This window comes from Morus notabilis, unplaced genomic scaffold, assembly GCF_000414095.1.
Source record: "Morus notabilis unplaced genomic scaffold, ASM41409v2 Scaffold35, whole genome shotgun sequence".
NCBI classification, from domain to species: domain Eukaryota; kingdom Viridiplantae; phylum Streptophyta; class Magnoliopsida; order Rosales; family Moraceae; genus Morus; species Morus notabilis.
In genome coordinates, this window is record NW_010361505.1 from 753,430 (window position 1) to 775,414 (window position 21,985).

At 40.2% G+C, this 21,985-nt stretch overlaps 1 protein-coding gene across 3 annotated transcripts in view; it reads right to left on the reverse strand.

Annotated features, from left to right (window-relative positions):
* Positions 1–21,985, reverse strand: part of LOC21409494 (probable acyl-activating enzyme 16, chloroplastic) — a 74,017-nt gene that overhangs the window by 30,080 nt on the left and 21,952 nt on the right. For 2 of the 3 annotated variants that reach the window (XM_024166629.1, XM_024166631.1), the window contains 7 exons: positions 16,934–17,021; positions 16,009–16,220; positions 14,777–14,895; positions 14,532–14,681; positions 14,166–14,233; positions 8,276–8,381; positions 7,841–7,999 (listed from right to left, as the gene is read on the reverse strand). In XM_024166629.1, the coding sequence (XP_024022397.1) occupies positions 7,841–7,999; positions 8,276–8,381; positions 14,166–14,233; positions 14,532–14,681; positions 14,777–14,895; positions 16,009–16,220; positions 16,934–17,021 (902 nt within the window). The remainder of the gene's footprint in view (positions 1–7,840; positions 8,000–8,275; positions 8,382–14,165; positions 14,234–14,531; positions 14,682–14,776; positions 14,896–16,008; positions 16,221–16,933; positions 17,022–21,985) is intronic. The other variant, XM_024166630.1, reaches the window with a different exon arrangement.

Consider the following 21,985-nt stretch of genomic DNA (forward strand, 5'->3'; position numbering starts at 1 on the left):
GATATGAACCAACGAGCCCCATTAATATTTTTCACTCGTGAGGGTCCCCAAATGTCACTATGAATTATGGAGAATGGATTTGAAGGCTTATATTGAATACTAGGATAGACATGCCGAGTGTGCTTTGCAAGTTGACATATTTCACAATGGAAAAGTTTGGAATTTTTATTGATGAATAAATGAGGGAACAATTTTTCAAGGTACACAAAATTTGGATGACCAAGGCGAAAGTGCCATAACATAACTTGATTCTCATTTGACACAGAAACAGAATTGGAAATAGACTCAGAAAAACAACTTGAATGAACTTGTCCATGAGGAGGAGGATTCCCTTTGAGCAAGTAGAGACCACCACACATTTCAGCACTGCCAATCACCTTCCCTGAATCCGCTGCCTGAAATTCACAAAGATTTGGATAGAATTTAGTCACACAGTTCAAGTCACGGGTGAGTTTACTAATAGAAATCAGATTGCAATCTAATTTTGGAACATAAAGGACAGATGAGAGAAGGAGATCCTTTGTCAATTTGATGGATCCGATTCTTGCCACGTTTGAATGTGATCCATCGGCTATTCATACTATTGATGAATAAATGAGGGAACAATTTTTCAAGGTACACAAAATTTGGATGACCAAGGCGAAAGTGCCATAACATAACTTGATTCTCATTTGACACAGAAACAGAATTGGAAATAGACTCAGAAAAACAACTTGAATGAACTTGTCCATGAGGAGGAGGATTCCCTTTGAGCAAGTAGAGACCACCACACATGTCAGCCCTGCCAATCACCTTCCCCGAATCCGCTGCCTGAAATTCACAAAGATTTGGATAGAATTTAGTCACACAGTTCAAGTCACGGGTGAGTTTACTAATAGAAATCAGATTGCAATCTAATTTTGGAACATAAAGGACAGATGAGAGAAGGAGATCCTTTGTCAATTGGATGGATCCGATTCTTGCCACGTTTGAATGTGATCCATCGGCTATTCGTACTGTGCTAGGACTAGAATAGGCATTGAACTTGTGGAAGACATTAATATTTCCAATCATGTGATCCGAAGCCCCATAATCAATTATCCATGGTCTTAATTTCCTTGTTTTCGCAATATGAGCAAAGGAAACTGTACCTTGATGTGCTACCATGCTGGTATGCAGTTCAACAGTGGGTGATGTGGACTGATAAGGACCTGATACCTGTCCGAGCAGCTTCTGCAGTACCTCAATCTGCTCCCTGGTGAACGGACTGGTTTCAGGAGTGGTGCTGGGGTTGTCTGAAGTGGTGACAGAATTTACGCGGCTGTCCCAGTCCTGGCGAGCACGGTTAGGCTTCCAATCAGCGGGCTTCCCATGTATTTTCCAGCAATTTTCTCCGGTGTGACCAGGCTTCTTGCAATGGTCGCACCATGGTCTTCCTCTTCTTTGCCTGTTATCCTGAGATGAGTTGTGTGTATATAAGGCCGAACCTTCAGCAACCGGGGTGCTCATATTTTCTGTCATCATTAGTTTCTTCCTGCTTTCTTCTCTTCTGACTTCAGCAAATGCCTCTCGGATGGAAGGCAAAGGCCTGCTTCCCATGATTCTCCCCCTTACTTCGTCCAGATCCTTGTTGAGACCAAGGAGAAATTTGAATGTTCTCTTTTGATCAACAATCTTTTTGTATAAAGCTGCATCATCAGGACATTTTCAGGGATATATTTCAAACATATCAAGGTGCTGCCAGTACCGGGTTATTGTGTTGAAATACTGAGTGATTGTCATCTCCCCTTGTTGCATATCATGAAGTCGAGTTTCAATTTCAAAAACTTCTGAGGTATTTTTAGAACTGGAGTAGGTTTCACGTGCTGCATCCCAAATTTCCTTGGTTGTTTTGTAGAGAAGGAAATTCTCTCCAACTTCGGTGGTCATGGAGTTTATTAGCCATGACATAACCATGTGATTTTCTGTTTTCCACGTCCGATACTTGGGATCTGTTGCCGCCGGAACAAGGACCTCACCGGTGAGATACTCATCTTTTCCACTGCCAGATACATATATGAGGACGGATTGTGACCACTGAAGGAAATTGTGGCCACTGAGTTTGTGACTGGTAACAGGAAGAGGTGAGTTTTCGATGATATTGGCTGAGGGATTATCAGCATTGATGGCTGGAGAATTTTGCTCAGGTCTTGACTGGACTTCTGAGGAACTGGTTTGGGTATTCATGCCGTATTTGGTCATGATGAGAGATTGATGATAGGGTGGATTAGCGTTTTGAATTCGGCTCTGATACCATGAGGATTTTGGTGAAGAGAATTCTTATTAACCAAAGGAAATACAGCCCTAATATTTATACTTAAGTGGCCGGCATCCCAGTCCACTTATTCTAGGGAAGTAAACGGAGAATCCCACAAAATTAGGAATCTCGACAAACTAGGAAAGTAACTAAATTATGAATCAATCAAATCAATAACTGATTCTATTTATTAGGAAACTAAATCAGAAATCCTAATTTACCAAATAACACTATCCTAATTTATATAACCTAATCGGCTCCTTATCGGGACACTCCTCAACAAAATGGTATTACTGAGTGAAAAAACAAACATTTACTTGAAGTAGCACGTGACATAATGTTTTCTATGCATGTTCCAAAATATTTATGGGGTGAAGCAGTTTTCACGGCTTCCTACTTGATAAATACGATGCCCACTATAGTGTTAACATACAAAACACCACTTGAAGCCGAAAGATTTTTTTCCAAGAGCTAGGTTGCGTTCAACTTTACCTATCAAAGTTTTTAGATGTACTGTATATGTTCACATACTAAATCAATTTCGTTCAAAACTTGATCTACGGGCTGTAAAGTGTGTTTTTTTGGGATATGCTTCTAACAAAAAAGGTTATAAGTGTTATGATCCTCAAACCAAGAAATGAGTATGGATGTTACTTTTCTTGAAAAACAACCCTTCTTCATCCAAAATTCTCTTCAGGGGGAGAAACATGAAATATAAGATAATTTTTAGGATATTTTTACCCCACTTGCCAATGTCATTTGTGAAGTTTTATGACAGCCGGAATTAGGATTTAGGAGGAATATGATTATTATTCACCTTGAAAAAATACTCTATACAGCCGGACATATATACAAGTTTAGGGATAACCACAGACCGGTTTTAGCCCCTTATTTTCAGCACCCTAGATAACGAACTTGGTAACTACCTATCTAGTAATTAGAGAGAAATCAGGAAACTAATTAAATAAGGAAAGAATACAGCTGTACAAATCAGCCCTATTTACACCGGTTTTCCACAATTTGTTCTACACAGAAATCAAATGTTACAAATAATAGTCACCAAAAGACAAAACAGAAGATAATTTTTGGGATATTTCTGCCCCACTTCCCAATGTAATTTGTTCTACACAAGAATCAAATGTTACAGATAATAGTCACCTAAGAGAACCGTGTCTTTTGGTGCCAAGTGAATTGATTTCTCATACAGGGGGAGAAGTACCATAAAATGATCAACATGATTTGAATTCTGAAGTTCAGGTTTATACTAGGAAGAGATCTCATTAAAAGAATAAAGACTTGAATGTCAACCATGCACAAAACTAGTCTGAAAACCCGAGCAATGGCACAGTGAGTTCAGGTATTCCTACTCTAACTCCTTCAACTATTCCTAATAATTCACCTGTTATTGATGATTTTGATGTTCCTATAGCAATTAGGAAACGTATCCACAGTTGCCCTAAACATCTTGTTGCTAAATATCTCTCCTACCACAAACTGTCAAAAGATCATAACGCCTTCACATCTAGGATTTCACACTTGTTTGTTCCAAAGAATATACAGGAAGCATTGGATGATCCGAATTGGAAGTTAGCGGTAAAGGAGGAGATGAATGCTCTAAGGAGAAGTGGTACTTGGGAGATTGTTGATCTGCCTAGAAACAAGAAAACAATAGGGTGTAGATGGATGTTTACTATAAAATGTAAAGCCGATGGGAGTGTTGAGAGGTACAAAGCTAGATTGGTGGCTAAAGGCTTTACCCAGACTTATGGGATTGATTACTAGGAAACCTTTGCTCCTGTTGCTAAAATAAACTCCATCAGAGTTTTGTTATCTCTTGTAGTGAATGCTGATTGGACTCTGCATCAACTTGATGTCAAGAATGCTTTTCTCAATGGTGACCTTGAAGAGGAGGTGTTCATGAGTCTACCACCAAGATTTGAAAAGAAACTTGGGAGTGATAGTCTGTAGATTGAAGAAGTTCCTGTATGGACTTAAACAGTCACCAAGAGCGTGGTTTGAACGCTTTGGAAAGGTTGTTACTAGTTATGGCTTCCTTCAGAGTCAGGCAGATCACACTATATTTTATAAGCACTCAAAAATTGGTAAAAGTTGCAATTTTGATTATTTATGTTGATGATGTTATCCTAACTGGTAATGATGAAACAAAACTAATGCCCTCAAAACGAGAGTTGCTAAGGAGTTCCAAATTAAAGACCTAGGAAATTTAAGATACTTTCTGGGAATGGAGTTTGCAAGATCCAAAGAAGGTATTTTTGTTAACCAGAGGAAATATGTACTTGATCTACTTGGAGAAATAGGCTTACTCGGTTGCAGGGTGGCCGAGACTCCTATTGAGCCTAATTTGAAGTTGCAAGCTGCCAAGGCTGAATAAGTGAAGGATAGGGAACAATATCAGAGACTCGTGGACAGGTTAATCTACTTGTCTCATACACACTGTTAGGATCCTAGCTCAGAAAATCAGCCAAACACCAATACCACACTCACACACACCAGAAACAGCAAGAAAATGAGAATAATTAGAGGGAATTTTATTAATCTAATCAGCCAAGAACACCAAATTACACTGAAATGTAAAGGATAGAACGGAGAATTCGAGTACTCCAGGAACTCCTAATTTAGTGTTATTCGAGAGACCACCGCTCTCCCTAATCTCAGTTTCTCAAAACTCTCCAAATCATAACATACCTCTAGTGAGCTACCAAGCCCTTTATTTATACTAATTCCTACTAACTATACCATCTCACTAACCAAACAAGTTCCCAAGTCATTAACGGATCCTAACATTACCCCTGCCCCAAAGAAACACCTTGTCCTCAAGGTGTTAAGTAATCGCAGCCGTGTGTCTCCACTTCTTTCTGATTCCTATCACGCCAATTCCATTCAACCCCCCTTCTGCCCCCCCGCTCTTTGTAGATCCGACCCCAATCAAACCGAAATAAGAAGACCCAGTCCAAATGTCACTGGAATTGTCCTTAATCGCGTTGGAAGTGTGCAGCCCAGCCTTAACGGCATCGGAACCAACCCAAATCACGCCGGATTTGAGAAACCTAGCCCTTGGCTCGCCAGAATATGCCCTAATCGCACCATAATCACGAAGCCCAGCCCCAATTGCACGGAAATCAGCCCCAATTGCGCGGAAATCAGCCCCAATCACGCTAGAATTCCAAGACCCAATTCTAATTGCTCCAAAATCATCCCTCATGACACTTGGATTCCAAGTCCCAGCCCTCCCATCGAGAGACCCAGCCCCCAAATCGCCAGAATTGATCTTAATAGCGTCAGAATTGCAAATCCCAGCCTTCATGGCGTCAGAACTAGCCCCAAGTACACCGGAATCAACCCCTTTCACGCCGGAATCGTAAGGCCCTATCCAAACAGCAGCCAAATCGTCGAGCCCAGCCTCCGTCGCGCCGGAGTCTGTCTCCGTAGCACCGGAATCAGCCCCTTTCACGCCGGAATCGCAAGGCCCAGTCCAAATCGGTCCGGAATCAGCCCCAACCGCGACCAAAACAAGGATGGGTTCTCTGTTCTGAGGGTACCCATGCCGTCCCAGCCCCGGAGCAAGCTTCTCCTCCTCTGACTCCGGCTCCCATTCCGATTCCCGTCGCCGAACAAGCTCCGCCGCCCTCTCCCGACGGTCGCAACCTCCGTCCGCCCTCCTCCCGTCGTCGAACAACCCCTCACGCTGCAGATCCAGACCACCCAGCCCCAGATCGCGACAGATCTCGCGCTCCTTCATGAGACCAACGTCTCTCCGGCATCGGAACTCCCTCTCGCGGCCTCGATCTTCGCGAATCGGCGCTTCCCGGCGAAGATCCGCCCGATTTGGCACCTCCACTCCGCCTGGGTCGACGCGATTTGGGCTCTCCTCGCCCTGAGGCGCGCGATCTCGCCTCTCCCCGTCCCGTCGTTCGCCGTCGCGACCCAACTCGGCCTTCCCGGCCATCGGCCGCGCCGCCAGCAGTGCCTCCATCCTCCGCAGCACCGCCTGCATGTCTTCCATCTAAGTTCGAACCTTCCCCACCTGGTCCCGGAGCCCCCCGATACTCCCTCCAGAAACCTTGAGATTACCTCTCAGAATAGCCCTAAGTTTCTCTCTTAACTCAAAAAGCTCTATGGATCGTAGATGCTCTAATACCATTGTTAGGATCCTAACTCAGAAAATCAGCCAAAACACCAATACCACACTCACACACACCAGAAACAATAAGAAAATGAGAATAATTAGAAAGAATTTTATTAATCTAATCAGCCAAGAACATCAAATTACACTGAAATGTAAAGGATAGAACGGAGAATTCGAGTACTCCGGCAACTCTTAATTTAGTGGTATTCGAGAGACCACCGCTCTCCCTAATCTCAGTTTCTCAAAACTCTCCAAATCACAACATACCTCTAGTGAGCTACTAAGCCCTTTATTTATACTAATTCCTACTAACTATACCATCTCACTAACCAAACAAGTTCCCAAGTCAGTAACGGATCCTAACACACACCCTGATATTGCTTTTGCAGTTAGCATGGTAAGTTAGTTCATGCACTCACTAGGACTAGAGCATTTCGAGGTTGTCTATAGGATCCTGAGATATCTGAAAGGAACTCCAGGGAGAGGCCTACTGTTCAAGAAACATGGTCACCTACAAATTGAAGTCTACACTGATGCAGACTGGGTAGGAAGTGTTACAGGTAGAAGATCCATTTCGGGCTATTGTTCCTTTGTTGGGGGAAACTTAGTTACTTGGCGGAACAAAAAACAAAATATTGTAGCCAGAAGTAGTGCAGAAGCATAATTCAGAGCTATTGCCCATGGAATCTGTGAGGTAATGTGGATCAAAAGGATCCTTGAGGAGATGAAGTTTTCTCATTTGGCACCTATAAGGGTCTAATGTGACAACAAGGCTGCTATATCTATTGCTCATAATACAGTTCTACATGATCAAACAAAACATATAGAGGTGGATAAACATTTCATCAAGGAGAAGCTCGATGGTGCAATAATCTGCATGCCGTATCTTCCAACAACAAAACGCTGATGTGTTAACCAAGGGACCACACAAGAAGAAATTTGATAAACTAATTGGCAAGCTGGCTATGGAAGACATCTTCAAACCAGCTTGAGGGGGAGTGTCAGAAATCAGTCAATTAAGGATTCTGTTGTGATCCTAGAGATATGCTAGGTAGTGTGCCTAATGTAAATATAGATAGTCAATGATGGAAATTAGGAAATACGCAGTTGTCAATATTGTGTTTTTGTTTCCTGTTTTATTTCTTTATTTCCTTTTTTAGTGTAATTCCACTCCTTAAAAGGAACCTTGTACTCATTCATTTGTTAATAGAGAAAGAAATATTCTCCATTCCTTCTAAGTTTACATATAAAAAAGCACGGTAAAAAGAAAGGAAAAAGAAGTATAAAAAAAACTGGGCAAGCACCAAAACGGTGCGCATATGACAACCATGGAGTGAAAGTGGAACTTTTTCTACTCCTTTATTATAGTTAGGATATGAGGACTTTTTCTTATAAAAAACACGTGCATATAAAAGTACCTTTGATATCCCGAGGGCAGAGTGGATTTTGCTGTAGACCAGGTTTTTGGCTAATGCATGCAACGGCCATAAAAGTCCAGCAATTATTCTTGCCCATAACCAGTCCAACAATGAGATGATATACGAAGGTTGCTTTTGGTTCTTTGTCAGATACATTCCCTATGATCAAAACCGTGATCGTTTGAATTGCTATACTCGGAGGAATCTAAGTTACAAGTCTTAACTAGAAACCATATAAAGTTTAAGTGTAAAAAAACAGGTGAGACCTAATGCAACTTATGCAAAGAACCTCTGCTCGAAATACTTTGGAAAAAATATCTTTTCATATAAAACATGAAGCGTTATAAATGTAGGAAGTGGATTTCAATTTTTTAATATCTAGAAAGCACAAATGCTGAATAAGTTAAGAAAGATGAACTGCTCAGCAATCGAAACCTCATAGATCCTCTTGAACTCCATGTATGTCATACTGGCCTGTAGAAATGTAAGTGCAATAAGCTTACGAGCTGCGGAGCTCGTAGAAATTTGTTTTTCAATCCCACTGCAAAAAAAAAAAAAAAAAACAAAGAATTAAAAAAAAAAAAATATTCTTACAGATTGGGGGTATGATATCCTATAACATACATAAGATGGATTTTCTTGGAATTCAGAAACTCATTCATAATGTAGAAGAAAGGAATGGAAACAAATTCTAATATCATTTAACAACTAGAGGTCGAATCACTAACTGAACCTTAGCAAGAGAGCATGTTGTATTTCCCATCTATGCTGTGGAAAAATCCGAGTGATTGGAGAGGAATCTGGTTACTTTCCTTATTTGATTTAGTGTACATTAGTTTCCTGGTTTCTAGAATTATATTAGGTATGTTCTAGGACAATTAGAATTATGTTTCCTTTTCTATTTTAGGAGAGAATCACCAGGATCTCACCTTTGGTGATTAGGGTTCTCAATTCTTCTATATTTAAAGAGAGAGAATGTGTGTAAATCAGTGAATATGTGAAATAAAGAAATTTCATCTTTTCTCCCAAATACCTTTATGGTATCAGAGCAGGAATAATACTCTATTCCTCATGGTGAAAACCGCCATGATAGGGGCTTCTCGTGAAGCCACCTCCGATGCAACCAGCGAGCACATCTCACCAACAACTCGGAACTCCCAAGGAGGATCACAGCAAATCATCAATCTCAGTGATAGTCACTCACTACAGATCACGCAACATAAGTTAAATGGAGCCAATTATGTTGAATGGTCCCAATCGGTCATCCTTGTTATTGATGGAAAGGGATGACTAGATTACTTGACTGGAGAAGCAAAACCGCCTGAAACAGGGAAACCGGCATACAAGAAGTGGAAATCGAAGGACTCAATGGTGAAGGCGTGGCTGTTAAACTCAATGGAATCTTCCATTAGCCGAGTATACGTTTACTACAAGACAGCAAATGCGATTTGGGAGATGGTAGAGGAGATGTATTCGGACCTTGGGAATTCAGCCCAAATCTTTGAAATAAAGTCAGCCTTAAGAGAAAAGAGGCAAGGTAATCTTAGTGTCACCGAATACTATAATGAATTACAAGTACCGATAGTGCCAAAATTCAAGAAGATGCTTGACAAAGAACATGTTTTTGACTTCCTACTCGGACTCAACAAGGAACTAGATGAAGTTCGTGGACGTGTCCTCGGTTTCAAACCATTCCCCGAAATTAAGGAGGCCTTTACAGAGGTGAGACATGAAGAAGCACGTCAAAGGGTGATGCTTGGCCGAAAGGAGAAAAACGTGCAGCCTACTATTGAACCGCCACACCAAGAATCAGCATTGGTTAGAAAAAATCCTAGTTCCAGTGGAGATAGCCGAAACTAGAGGAGGAATGATAGACCATGGTGTGACCACTGCAAACGTAGGCCTCGTTCATTTTACCGATTCGAGTTTTCAGTTCTAGGTTTTTGCAGTAAAAAGCTCTCAGAAAATGTCACATGTAACTTTTTTTGTCACAGTAAAAAGCTCTCAGAAAATGTCACATCTCAGCTCGAATTGAAAACTCGAATCCGCGAAGTGAACAAGGCCGTAATGGACACACAAAGGACACATGCTGGAAGATTATGGGAAGCTGCCGGACTGGAAACCAGCAACAGAACGTTGGCGCCAGCGACAACCTGGTGAAAACAGAGGCTTTGCAGCCTCATCTGGAGGAGGTGAAAAGACCGCAGAAAACAACACTGGCTCCGCATTCAGCAAAGAGCAGTTAGAACAGCTTCAAATGCTCTTATCACAGGGAGCACCGGCAACAACACCCTCCACAGGGCCAACAGCAACAGTAGCACAAAAGGGTAATTTTCTCTTTGCTCTAACAACCAAAACTACGTACAAAGATGTTTGGATTTTTGATTCAGGAGCTTCAGATCACATGACCAATTGTAGGAGCCTTTTCTCAGAGTTCAATACTAGTAACGATGGTCTAAAGATTAAAATTGCTGATGGCTCATTAGCATCCGTAATAGGAAAAGGAACAGTGTGGATTTCGGATTGTATAACGTTGCACTCTGTGTTATATATTCCGACTATTGCGAAGTTAAGAAGAGAAATGAATTGTTCTGCTAAGTTCTCTCATTCTTTGTGTGAGTTTCAGGATTTACTTTCGAGGAGAACGATTGGCAGTGCTAAGGAATGTGATGGGATATACCTATTTGAAGGTTCTCCACTTACCGAGAATAAATAAGTTCAAGCTTTGAGTTGTAATTCTGCTTCTGTTTCCAATAAAATTATGTTATGGCACAATAGACTTGGTCATCCTAATTTCCTATATCTAAAAAAGTTGTTTCCTTCATTGTTCGTCAATAAAGATGTTCACTTGTTTGTGTGTGAAACATGTCAATTTGCAAAACATACTCAAGTTTCCTATCCTTTACAAATTTATAGAATCTCTAAACCTTTTTCACTCATTCACAGTAATGTTTGGGGGCCTTCAAGAATAAGTAATATATCTGGTGCACACTGGTTTATAACCTTTATTGATGATCACACTCGAGTTTGTTGGGTATTTCTCTTGAAAGAAAAGTCAAATGCCGCACTAATTTTTCAACAATTTCATAAAATGGTGGAAACCCAATTTCAGACAAAAATCCAAATTCTTCATACAGATAATGGACGAGAATACTTTAATAACACTTTGAGTCCGTATCTAGCAGAAAATGGAATAATTCATCAAAGCTCTGGTGTTGACACCCCTCCACAAAATGGTGTTGCAGAACGCAAGAACAGACACTTACTCGAAATGGCTCGTGCAGTCATGTTCACTAATAATGTTCCCAAATGTTTCTGGGGTAATGCAGTTCTTACATCTTCCTATCTAATCAATCGTCTTCCATCTCGTGTCCTCCAGTATCAAACACCTTTAAACATTCTTCGTCAGTCTTACCCTCAATCTCGCCTATTTCATAATCTTCCTCTCAAAACTTTCGGGTGTACTGTTTTTGTTCATTCAATGTCACCTCAGTTGAGCAAACTTGATCCTAGAGCTGTCAAATGTATTTTCTTGGGCTACTCTCCAAATAAAAAAGGGTTTAAGTGTTACTGTCCAAGTACACGGAAAATTTACACATCCATGGATGTTTCTTTTTTCAAAGATCGAGCTTACTACCCCAAATCTACCCTTCAAAGGGAGAGTGACAGTGGAAGGCAGCTTTGGGATTTTTCCATTGAGTCATAATTGGAGTCAGAGTCCCCACCTGTTAAAACCCATGTGTTACCTATTGTGCTATCTAATGATTTGGAAACAAGTGTAGAATCACATGTGCAAAGCACACAAAATGAACCACAAAAGGAATCACAGAAAGAACTTCGTGTTTATTCTAGGCGGGGTGGACAATCTCAAAGACAACAGAAGCCTATCACTACTCCAGAGCACTGTCAAGAGCCTGAACCGAAAGTAAACACACAAATGTTTGAGACAGGTTTTGTCTTTGAGGAATCTGGTGTGGAGGAAAGTCAGTCAGTTGAGCTAGAGCAATCTGTCAGTGATCTTGATGTTCCTATAGCTCTTCGAAAAGGTAAACGGACTTGCACTCAGCATCCTCTCTACAACTTCATGTCATTCGCTCATCTATCTCCTGCTTTCTGAGCTGCGACTGAGAGGATTTCTGAAGAAGAGACCCCTAGAAGTATTCATGAGGCGCTAACAAAACCACTGTGGAGGAAGGCTGTTTTAGAAGAAATGGAGGCCTTAAAAAGGAATGGCACGTGGACAGTTGTTGAGCTGCCTAAAGGGAAATGTCCAGTTGGTTGCAAATGGGTGTTTACCATCAAACATAAGTCAAATGGTTCGGTAGAAAGGTATAAGGCAAGATTGGTAGCGAAGGGTTTCACACAAACCTTTGGAGTTGATTATAACGAGACTTTTGCACCAGTTGCCAAACTCAACACGATCAGAATCCTACTCTCACTGGCTGCTAATCTCGACTGGCCTCTGCATCAGCTGGATGTAAAAAACGCATTTTTGAATGGAACTCTTGAAGAAGAAGTGTATATGAATTTACCTCCAGGTTTCGAGGGAGAGTTTGGTTGTAATAAGGTGTGCAGATTGGAGAACTCTCTCTATGGACTGAAACAGTCCCTAGAGCATGGTTTGATCGATTTACTAAGGCAGTTAGGAGTTTTGGCTTCACACAGGGACAAGCTGATCATACCCTATTTTACAAACACTCTGGTGGTAAGGTTTCAATTTTGATAGTTTATGTGGATGATATCATTCTAATAGGAGACAATCTTATGGAGTTATTTGAGTTAAAAAAGGGCTGGCTAAAGAATTCGAAGTTAAGGATTTGGGACAGTTGAGATACTTTCTGGGAATGGAAGTGGCTTGCACGCGAAAAGGTATTTTTGTTTCTCAGAGAAAATACACTATTGACCTCTTAAAGGAAACAGGTATGCTAGGGGCAAGACCATCCGAGACACCAGTGGAAGTGAATGGACTTGGTAAGAAAAAGAAGTTAGAAGATCCTGTAGACAGGGGGAGATATCAAAGACTGGTTAGAAGACTAATCTATTTATCCCACACCAGGCCTGACATAGCATTTGCAGTTAGTGTTGTGAGTCAATATATGCACTCCCCTCATGAAAAACATCTCAATGCAGTCTACCGGATTCTAAGATATCTTAAAATGACACCAGGCAAAGGCCTGTTCTTTGGGAAGACTAATAAAAGGCACATTGAAGCTTTTATTGATGCTGACTGGGCAGGTTCAATTGAAGATAGAAGATCAACATCTGGCTATTGTACTATGGTTTGGGGAAATCTTGTTACTTGGAGAAGCAAGAAATAGAATGTTGTGGCTCGCAGCAGCGCAGAGGCTGAGTTCAGAGCTCTAGCACATGGAATCTGTGAGGCTATTAAGATTAGAAGAGTGTTGGAAGAATTGAGGTTTGAGAATAGATCAACTTTAAAGGTCTATTGCGACAATCAAGCAGCTTTGTGTATAGCTCAGAATCCGGTTCACCATGATCGCACCAAACATGTGGAGATTGACAGACATTTCATTAAAGAGAAGATTGATGAGAGAATAGTGGAGCTTTCTTATGTTCCTTCGTCCCAACAAGTAGCTGATGCTTTGACCAAGGGATTATCAAGACAAAACTTTGAATTTCTAGTAGACATTTAGTGTACATTAGTTTCCTGATTTCTAGAATTATATTAGGTATGTTCTAGGACAATTAGAATTATGTTTCCTTTTCTATTTTAGGAGAGAATCACCGGGATCTCACCTTGGGTGATTAGGGTTCTCAATTCTTCTCTATTTAAAGAGAAAGAATGTGTGTAAATCAGTGAATATGTGAAATAAAGAAATTTCATCTTTTCTCCCAAATACCTTTATATACAAACTGCCAAAGTAGCGACTTCACAAATTTATTGAAAGAGGGAAACCTAGTGTCACGTTCAGCAAGAAACTTAAGGAAAAGCAAGCTTAAAGATGAAAATATTCCGACATTTTTGACATTCTAGTGATTCTTAGAGCCGTAGGCATCTTTTTTTTTTGCTCAAATATTTGAGTTGGTTGAGCCTCAACTTTATACGTTACTTCTTTTCACCTAGCTATTTAAATAATGTTCATATTTTTTTAAGTTTCGCGATGAGTAAGTTTTTAATTATGAAATTTTCAATTGGGGGTAATAGCAGCAGTAGCCTTTTGAGTTTCACGCTCCGTTATTTTCTTAACTGGTGTTACTATAGGCTTCTAATCATTTTGTTTTTTAATAATATATACATGTAAATGTTGACTTTTCCAAATAGCAGTAGAGTATTAATAGTATTAATGCTAAGACATGAACATACCTGTACAGTGTCTCATATACTAAAGGAACTGAAATAATGTACTCTGGCTGATAATGTCGCAAATCTTCCTATCAAATGATTAACAATATATGAATAAATGTATTCAAGCACCAAAAAAAAAAAAAAAAAAAAGAAGAAAAAAAAGAAAATAATGAAGAGTATATTCATCCAAATACTGTATGCACACGTTTGTCTAAAATGGGGAGTAAATAAGTAGGTAGTTTTGTTCTTTTACCAAATATCAATGCTGAATCATACACCAAGACAGTCCATGGAGAGAACAAATACAAAAGATGCTATTTCTACTCTTCCTATTCTAATCAAACTGATGCCAAAATGTTTTCTATGTGCAAAAGCAAATCATACCTTCAAGTTTCTCACAGTTGTGTACACCTGCTCAACTCCAAACGTAAAAGTGAAATACTCTGCAGCTCGTTCATAAGCATGCCAAGGTGGAAGCATGCTGAGAAATTTATCGCCAGCTTCACAAGGGACTATATCCCATAAGTTTCTTATCTGCAGAACAATTTTCAAAGACAAGTAACACCAAATATTAAACGTAGGCCAAACAGAATATTAAAAAGAAAAAAGTGAAAAAATAATTAGCAAACCTGGTGCAACAGATTGCGATGTGTAAGCATGACGCCTTTTGGGTTTCCAGTTGTTCCACTAGTATAAACAAGAGTAGCAACATCTTCAGAGTTTATGGCTTCATAAACATAGTTTTTTCCTGAAGTAAGAATAGGTGCATTAGAAGTTGCATAGCTCATGCTTTGTGGTAATGGCAAATAGCAGCAACAAATAAAAATATAATTAACTAGCCAGGAATGTAAAATACATACAACAATCTAACACCCAAAGCACTTTTTTGTATTAATACTATGATTGAAATAAAGAAAGACAAAAGCAACAACATGGACGAGAATACCCGAGTGCACGAATCCATTCCTCATCAGGTTAAAGTACACAACATCTTATCAAAAGGGGGGAAAAAAAAAGATTCTTGGTAAGCTACACCCTAAGATTGCAAGCTGAAGTTACATATTCATGTTAAGCTGATATTAAAAAAATACAACAACAACAACAACACCAAGCTTTAATCCCAAATAATTGGGGTCGGCTATATGAATTTCACTTTTCCACACAACTTTGTTCGAAATTAAACTTTCCTAAAGGTCTAGATTTAGATTGTCTTTCCTAACAACTTCGGTCCACGTAATTCTTGGTCTACCCCTCCCTCTCCTAGTATTAGGTATAAGAATGTCCTCCCAAGCACAAACTGGTGCTTCTAGCGGTCTACGTTGGACATGTCTGTACCACCTCAAGCGGCCTTCGCGCACCTTATCTTCTATTGGTGCTACACCTATTTTACTACGAATAACTTCATTCCTTATGCGATCCATTCTCATATGGCCACTCATCCATCTTAACATACGCATTTCTGCCACACTCATCTTAGATATATGTTGTCTCTCAATGGCCCAACATTCACTACCATATAACATAGCTGGGCAGATTACAGTCCTATAAAACTTTCCTTTCAACTTAATAGGCATCTTGCTATCACATAAAACTCCCGTAACATTCTTCCACTTAACCTACCCTGCCTTAATCCTATGTTGAATATCCTCTTCTATATCTCCTTCGTACTGAGACATGCTTTTGTTATCCCTCACACATTGGCCCACCTGAATAACAAATAAAACTATGAGTCTTGTACATGTAACAAAACCAAAAAAATTTATGAGAGGAACACCAAGACTCCAAACACAAGAACAAACACAAGAGCATTGTAAATGGCAATAGACATAGTGAAAAACATATAGCGAGCTGATTGACTTACTAACATCATTAGAATTGGAGATAGCATTACGACTCTCTTGTCCCAAGCTTATGATATCCTTGTAATTAAAAACAGGTTTCCCTTTAACCCCTCCACTAGGCAAACTAGATTTATCCCCCCAAAGAAGAATGACAAATCGCATGTTAGCCTTGGACTGGAAAGCTTCCGAAATCCGATTGAACAACTCGGGATTGTCGACTGCGAGGCCAACACTGCAGTAATAATAGCGATTAATGTTTTCCCATATTTCCATTATGATTGAAGTAATATGAAAGCAAAAATCTACCAAACTAAACTCTTAGATCTCTTCATCAAAAAAAAATAATTATAATAATAATAATAATGATAAAAATTAATAAATAAAATCTCATAACCAGTAGAAATATCATTGAATTTGTTGCAAAAAGGTTATATAAATTCATTTCAGCACAAATTACGCGTGATCTCACTTTTTCAGTGAATTAAAACCAGACTCAAGTGAAAGCAGAGAAAGGACTAAAAAGTTGCGCTACAACAAACTCTATAGAGTGAAATAAGAAGATAAGCAGGTACCATTTTTATGGGAAAGATATACCAGGACCAACAAATACACCCAAAGCATGAAAATTAGAAGATAAATGACATATTGGCTCTTTCAGATTGCACTAATCCGTCAATCCGTACATCTTTTTGAGAAATCAATTCCAATTTCAATTTTAGGCTGCGATAGCTACAGTGCAAAAGTTCTCAATGTCTGGAGAGAAAAGAAATAATGGTGAATAGAAGCATCACATCAAGCCCATATATTGATTTTAGTTGAGTTTATGTATTATACAAAAATCTTTATAGACAAAACCAAGCTTAAAGTTTGCATATATGTTATGACACGGGGGGAATCTACTAAAGACAACGAGAATTTTCAATGAAAGGAAACATCTTTTCGAACCTTTCGGAGTGATTGTATATATGTAATAGTTCCTCAATCGATGACCTTGAACCCCTTACCACATTTATTGCTCCGGTAGCCATTATCCCTAGGTTACCAAAAAACCACAAAAATGAATAGAAAGATCCAAGACAAAATATATATGAAATTAAACATCCAAATATCAAAGAACCTAATTTCATCACGGAAAATTTTTCTTTGGGACACAGTTTAAGAAATTTTCTGATAAGCCTCCTTTGCGTTTTACCTATGCTCAGAAGAGAAAGAATGCTAAAAACAGAGGGAATGAAGGGCTGCGTGAGGTGGAACCTACTGAGTGCAGTGCAAATGTGGTGTGTGCTGCTGAGTGTGATGCTGAGTTGGATGAGAAGGGAGCTGCAGGTTCGGGTGATATCATCACTGCTGAGCTGGAAATGGAATGAGCATGGAAGGTTGCTTGGATGTGGGATTTGCGTGATTGCATTGGGAGAAGTGCTAGTGTAGAAATAATCGGTTAGGATATTCAGGGATTCTACAATAGTTGATTAAGTAAATTAGGAATAAAGAGATTTGGAATCATTCCCAATATCTCTATTAGTTAGTTTCCTGTTTTTTCTTATTTGTTTCCTATTTTTCTTCTTTCCGGATTCTGTGTGTAATCAGTAATTGGTGTAATTAGTTCCTAGGGTGACCGGAGACATTGTGTATACATAGTGCTGTACATACATGTTTTTGATCAATGAGAGAATTCATCATTCACCTCTAAAACAACAGTTGGTCAGTTAGGAGAAAATGGAATAAAACTTGTAGGAGGGCTCAATGATAGGCATCGACCAATTCTCTGAGTTTTCTGTATCTAGTCGATCATTAGCTCTAGGGAGTGCAAGGGTCATTTGAAAACCCATATCCTTGTATTTTCTTGGCTATGTTGCTCAAGAGAAATCACTTAAGAGTTCCTTTGATCGATCATTTTCCTTGTTACTTGCTATTTTACTGGTTTGAGACTCGAACATATCAAGTTGGTATCAGAGAAAATTCTAGATGGCACCGCCAAAGAAATCTGACGAGAAGGTTGAGGGAAGTCGCAATGAGGCTCAGAAGGAGTGGGAAGGTCAACGTCGATTTGCAGAAGATTCCAAAGATCGAGCAATCTCTAGAGGGCGTCCTAGGGAAGCTTCAAGAGCTGCTGCGCCACAAGAATGCATCCGAGAAAATGAAGCTGACGGAGGTTGCTGGGTCGTCGATGGTTCAGTCGGTGGTGGTGGAAGAGAACGGCGAACGCGATGGAGGTGAACGGGATGGAACACAGCTCACTGAGAGCACCGAGATTTCAACCAGTCCATTATTACCTATGTCAATATTGCCTATGTCCATTATCAATTATTTAATCAAATCCCGTGATATCTTCATCAAACTCCGGAACAGTAGTCTCTGATCACCAAGATTTCAACCAATCTGCCTGATTTTCTCCACCGGCTTCGCCACCTACTTTGCATGCATTTAATGCACATCAAATCTTTGTACAGTTGTCACTTCAGTCTGGACGTGGATGGGTTCGTCGCCTTTAGCTCTTTGGAAGTGATCTTCGCCCATGGCTAGTAAAGCATTCGTCTCCATGTCGTGACCTTCGTTTCCTCTAGTCGACCCCTTCAGCGGAGTCATTTAATCGTTACAGGTCAACGCTCATGAAGTGCACTCTACTACCATTCCGTACCTTCTTGTCTCAATTATTTTATGCTTTAATTGCGCCACGTTGCGCCCAGCCATTGCCTCATGTGGGGTTTAAGGTTTTACCCCACAACATTTGCCCCCCAAGTCGAGGCTACCTCTCAGGTTGCATCGACCTTCATAGGCAATCCATGTTTGGAGTCTTCGCATGTTTGATGTCCTGTTAAGGATGGTGCCTAGTCTATTACTGATGAGTGCGTAATTTATGCACTCATTCATTACTCCTTTAGCTAGTTTCGGCATGTTTTTCCTTAAGTTTTTATGTGGATTTGATGATTTTCCCTTGAGTGTGCAGTAATGGATGAAATCGCTGAGTTTTGAGGCATTTTGGATCAAAAAGACAGAGAATGAGGCGATACGTCGCCTTCTGATGGCGATGCGGCTTGAAAAGGAGCAAAAATTGAGCAAACTTGTACGAAGAAACAGCGAGAGTTGCGACATGTCGCTTCCTTCCAGGCGATATGTCGCCGCCTCCAGGCGATATGTCGCTTCCTTCTAGGCGATATGTCGCCTGATTTGCCACCTGCCCTAGTCTGGTGCACAGATAACAGAGAGAGCTGCGATATGTCACATCCCGATTTTATTAAAAACACGCGTTTTGCCCTAGGTTAGGGGTGGAGATTTTTATGGAAAACAATTTGGCTTCTTGGGAGGCGTGCTGAACGTGGGATATAAAAGGAGAGACTAAAAACTGTAAAAAGGAGGAGAAAAAGGGTTTTCAAAAGGAGAAAAACTGAATCGGAGAGGATTGGAGATTGGAGCAGTTCTTCAAGAATTCCAAGCATTCTTTCTTCTCTTTCTTCTTGTATTTCTCTAGATTTTGAATATTATTTTGACACTGAGAGCCACATGATGTGTGGCTAATTTTCTTATTTGTTAGGGTTTAGATGAATCTCTATTTGTGATTATTGTTTCGACGTTTTAATGTGCATTTAATTAAAGCTCTTCGTTTCTTTCATGTTCTATTTTGAATTATTGCTGTTAAATCTATGATTTACATATTGCCATGGTTTATGAGATTTTGAATTGGGCAGATTTTTATTGTGAGGATTAATACTCGAGAGGGGAACGTTCAAGCAATCAAGAAACGGATAGAACAACTTAGGTTGGTGTGAGATCGAGAGATAAACATTGCCTAGGTAACCAAAACAATTTTAGGTTGTGAAATGGAGAAGTGGAATTCCAGGAATTGTTTCTAGAGTGGAACTTAATGAAGGTAGGGATGAATAGTTGTATAGAGATATAGGCTTGAAATTACCTACACATTCTTTATGCGGCACTCGAGAGAGGGGATAAGGATACACATCACTCTAGGTTCTTGAGAACGTAGAGTTAGGTTAGGCACATTACCACGGAGAAACATAATCGCAATAGAGTGAAGTCAAGACCCTAGCATTTTCATCATATTGATTTTCCGTTCTACTTTCAGCACGTATTATTAATTACTGCCATCTTTCCTTTTGACTTAGTTTTCCTTTATTTTAGTTTTTCTTTGAGTTTATCACATCCAAATTTGATCGCTTAGATAAAGTTAAGATATGATATTCACAATAGTTAGTTTATATTCTTAACGTCAATCCTCGTGGGACGATATCGGTCTTCGGACCACTTTATTACTTGTACGACTTGTGCACTTGCAAGCGTAGTCAAATATATTGCAACAGGTACCCCTAGGCAATAATGACTAACATTAAGGCGGCTTCTTGGGAAGGCTAACAGTCATGTCAATTCAGCTCATCATTTCGCTGACGTTTCTCGTTTTGAATAGGAGATTCTGAACCGTCAGATCGCGTCTCTCCAGTTTCCCATCAATGCTTTCACCGTTCGATTATGACTGTTCACCTTTGCCACTGGATTCACTAGGATTCCATCCAACGGTCAAGAGTCGAGGGTTTGTCCCCCTTTATAATGCGATTTCAAACCAAAGTTATTTCCACCCAAATTTCTGAAAACTGTTATTTCTCTGCTCAGACTTTCCCAAAACCCTCCAATTCTTTCATTCCTTCGGTGTTTTGCGAGGTTTTCTCCAGTCAAAGCTTCAGATTTCACCATCTTTCAATCCTCTAGTGAGTCTTCTCATTGCGATTCTCTTTTCTGTGTAGTTCGCTTTATGTTGGAACACTTTATTTCTATTCCCAGTATTTTTGGCTTCCCTTGTTTGGTTCTTGTTGGATTTTGGCACGATTAAGGGTTGAAATTGGTGATTAGGAATCTAAAAACTTACTTCACGTATCATCTGGACTCTTATAGGCTAGTTTTCTCGGTTATTGGCCAACTGTAGAGAGTTTTTGGTTCTGGGTTTTAGGTGTTTGGCTAGGAAATCTGGGTTCTGCTTGAACATTCGTCGTTATGCTTCTTGTGAATGATCGACGACTTGATGAGTCGACGACGCTCACCCGCCTTGGGTAGTTTCTTGCAGTCTTAGGCGATTGTCGTCTGCTTGTTTCCCTTCTTACCCTCTCGACTTAGGATTTTAACTTGTATTCTTATTTTTCCCTTTTTTCCTTCTTTTTTTTTTATCGGAACAATGGCCGTCAAACCATCTAGTCGTCGAGAGGGTCCTTCTTCATCCACTGTGAGGCCGGATTCTCCCTCCACCGCCGAACCTTTGTGGACCTTCTCCTCATCGAACGACGATTTCATCTTGCGAGAAGTTGACAACTACGCGGCCGATCCAAGGGATGATGCTGACAGCGTCGACCGCCTGGTCGAAGATGATGACAGCGAGGTCTACTTAAACCGCTTATTACCCATTATGGTGTCAAAGAAGGGCGCACACTTGTCTGTCGCCTTAGATATGAACCTGTTGAGAGCGGCGATACACCCCGTCAACTTCTGTACCTCCTTTGACCTTGTGGGAGACCTCATATCCTGCAAGGTTTTTATTTTTTCTAGGTTGGTCTCTATTCCTCTGTTACTGGCCATGAACCCAAGAAATTTTTCAGATCCAACCCCAAAAGCACACTTTAGGGGATTTAGCTGCATGCGGTATCTTCTCAACACATTAAACATCTCCCCTAAGAGCGAAACGTGTTACCCAGCCTTCATGCTCTTTATCAACATGTCATCAACGTAAACCTCTACATCTTCCCAATCTGGCTAGCAAATATTTTGTTTACCAGCCTTTGGTATGTTGCCCCTACATTCTTCAAGCCAAAGGACATTACCTTGTAGCAGTAGCGTTGACCAGCTGATCTATTCGAGGGAGAGAGAAACCATCTTTCAAGCAGGTCTTGTTTAGGTCACTGAAATCAATGCACGTTCTCCACTTTCCATTAGGTTTGATCACTAGGACAGGGTTTGAGACCCATCTAGGATAGTGAGCCTCCCTGATGAAACCGCTCT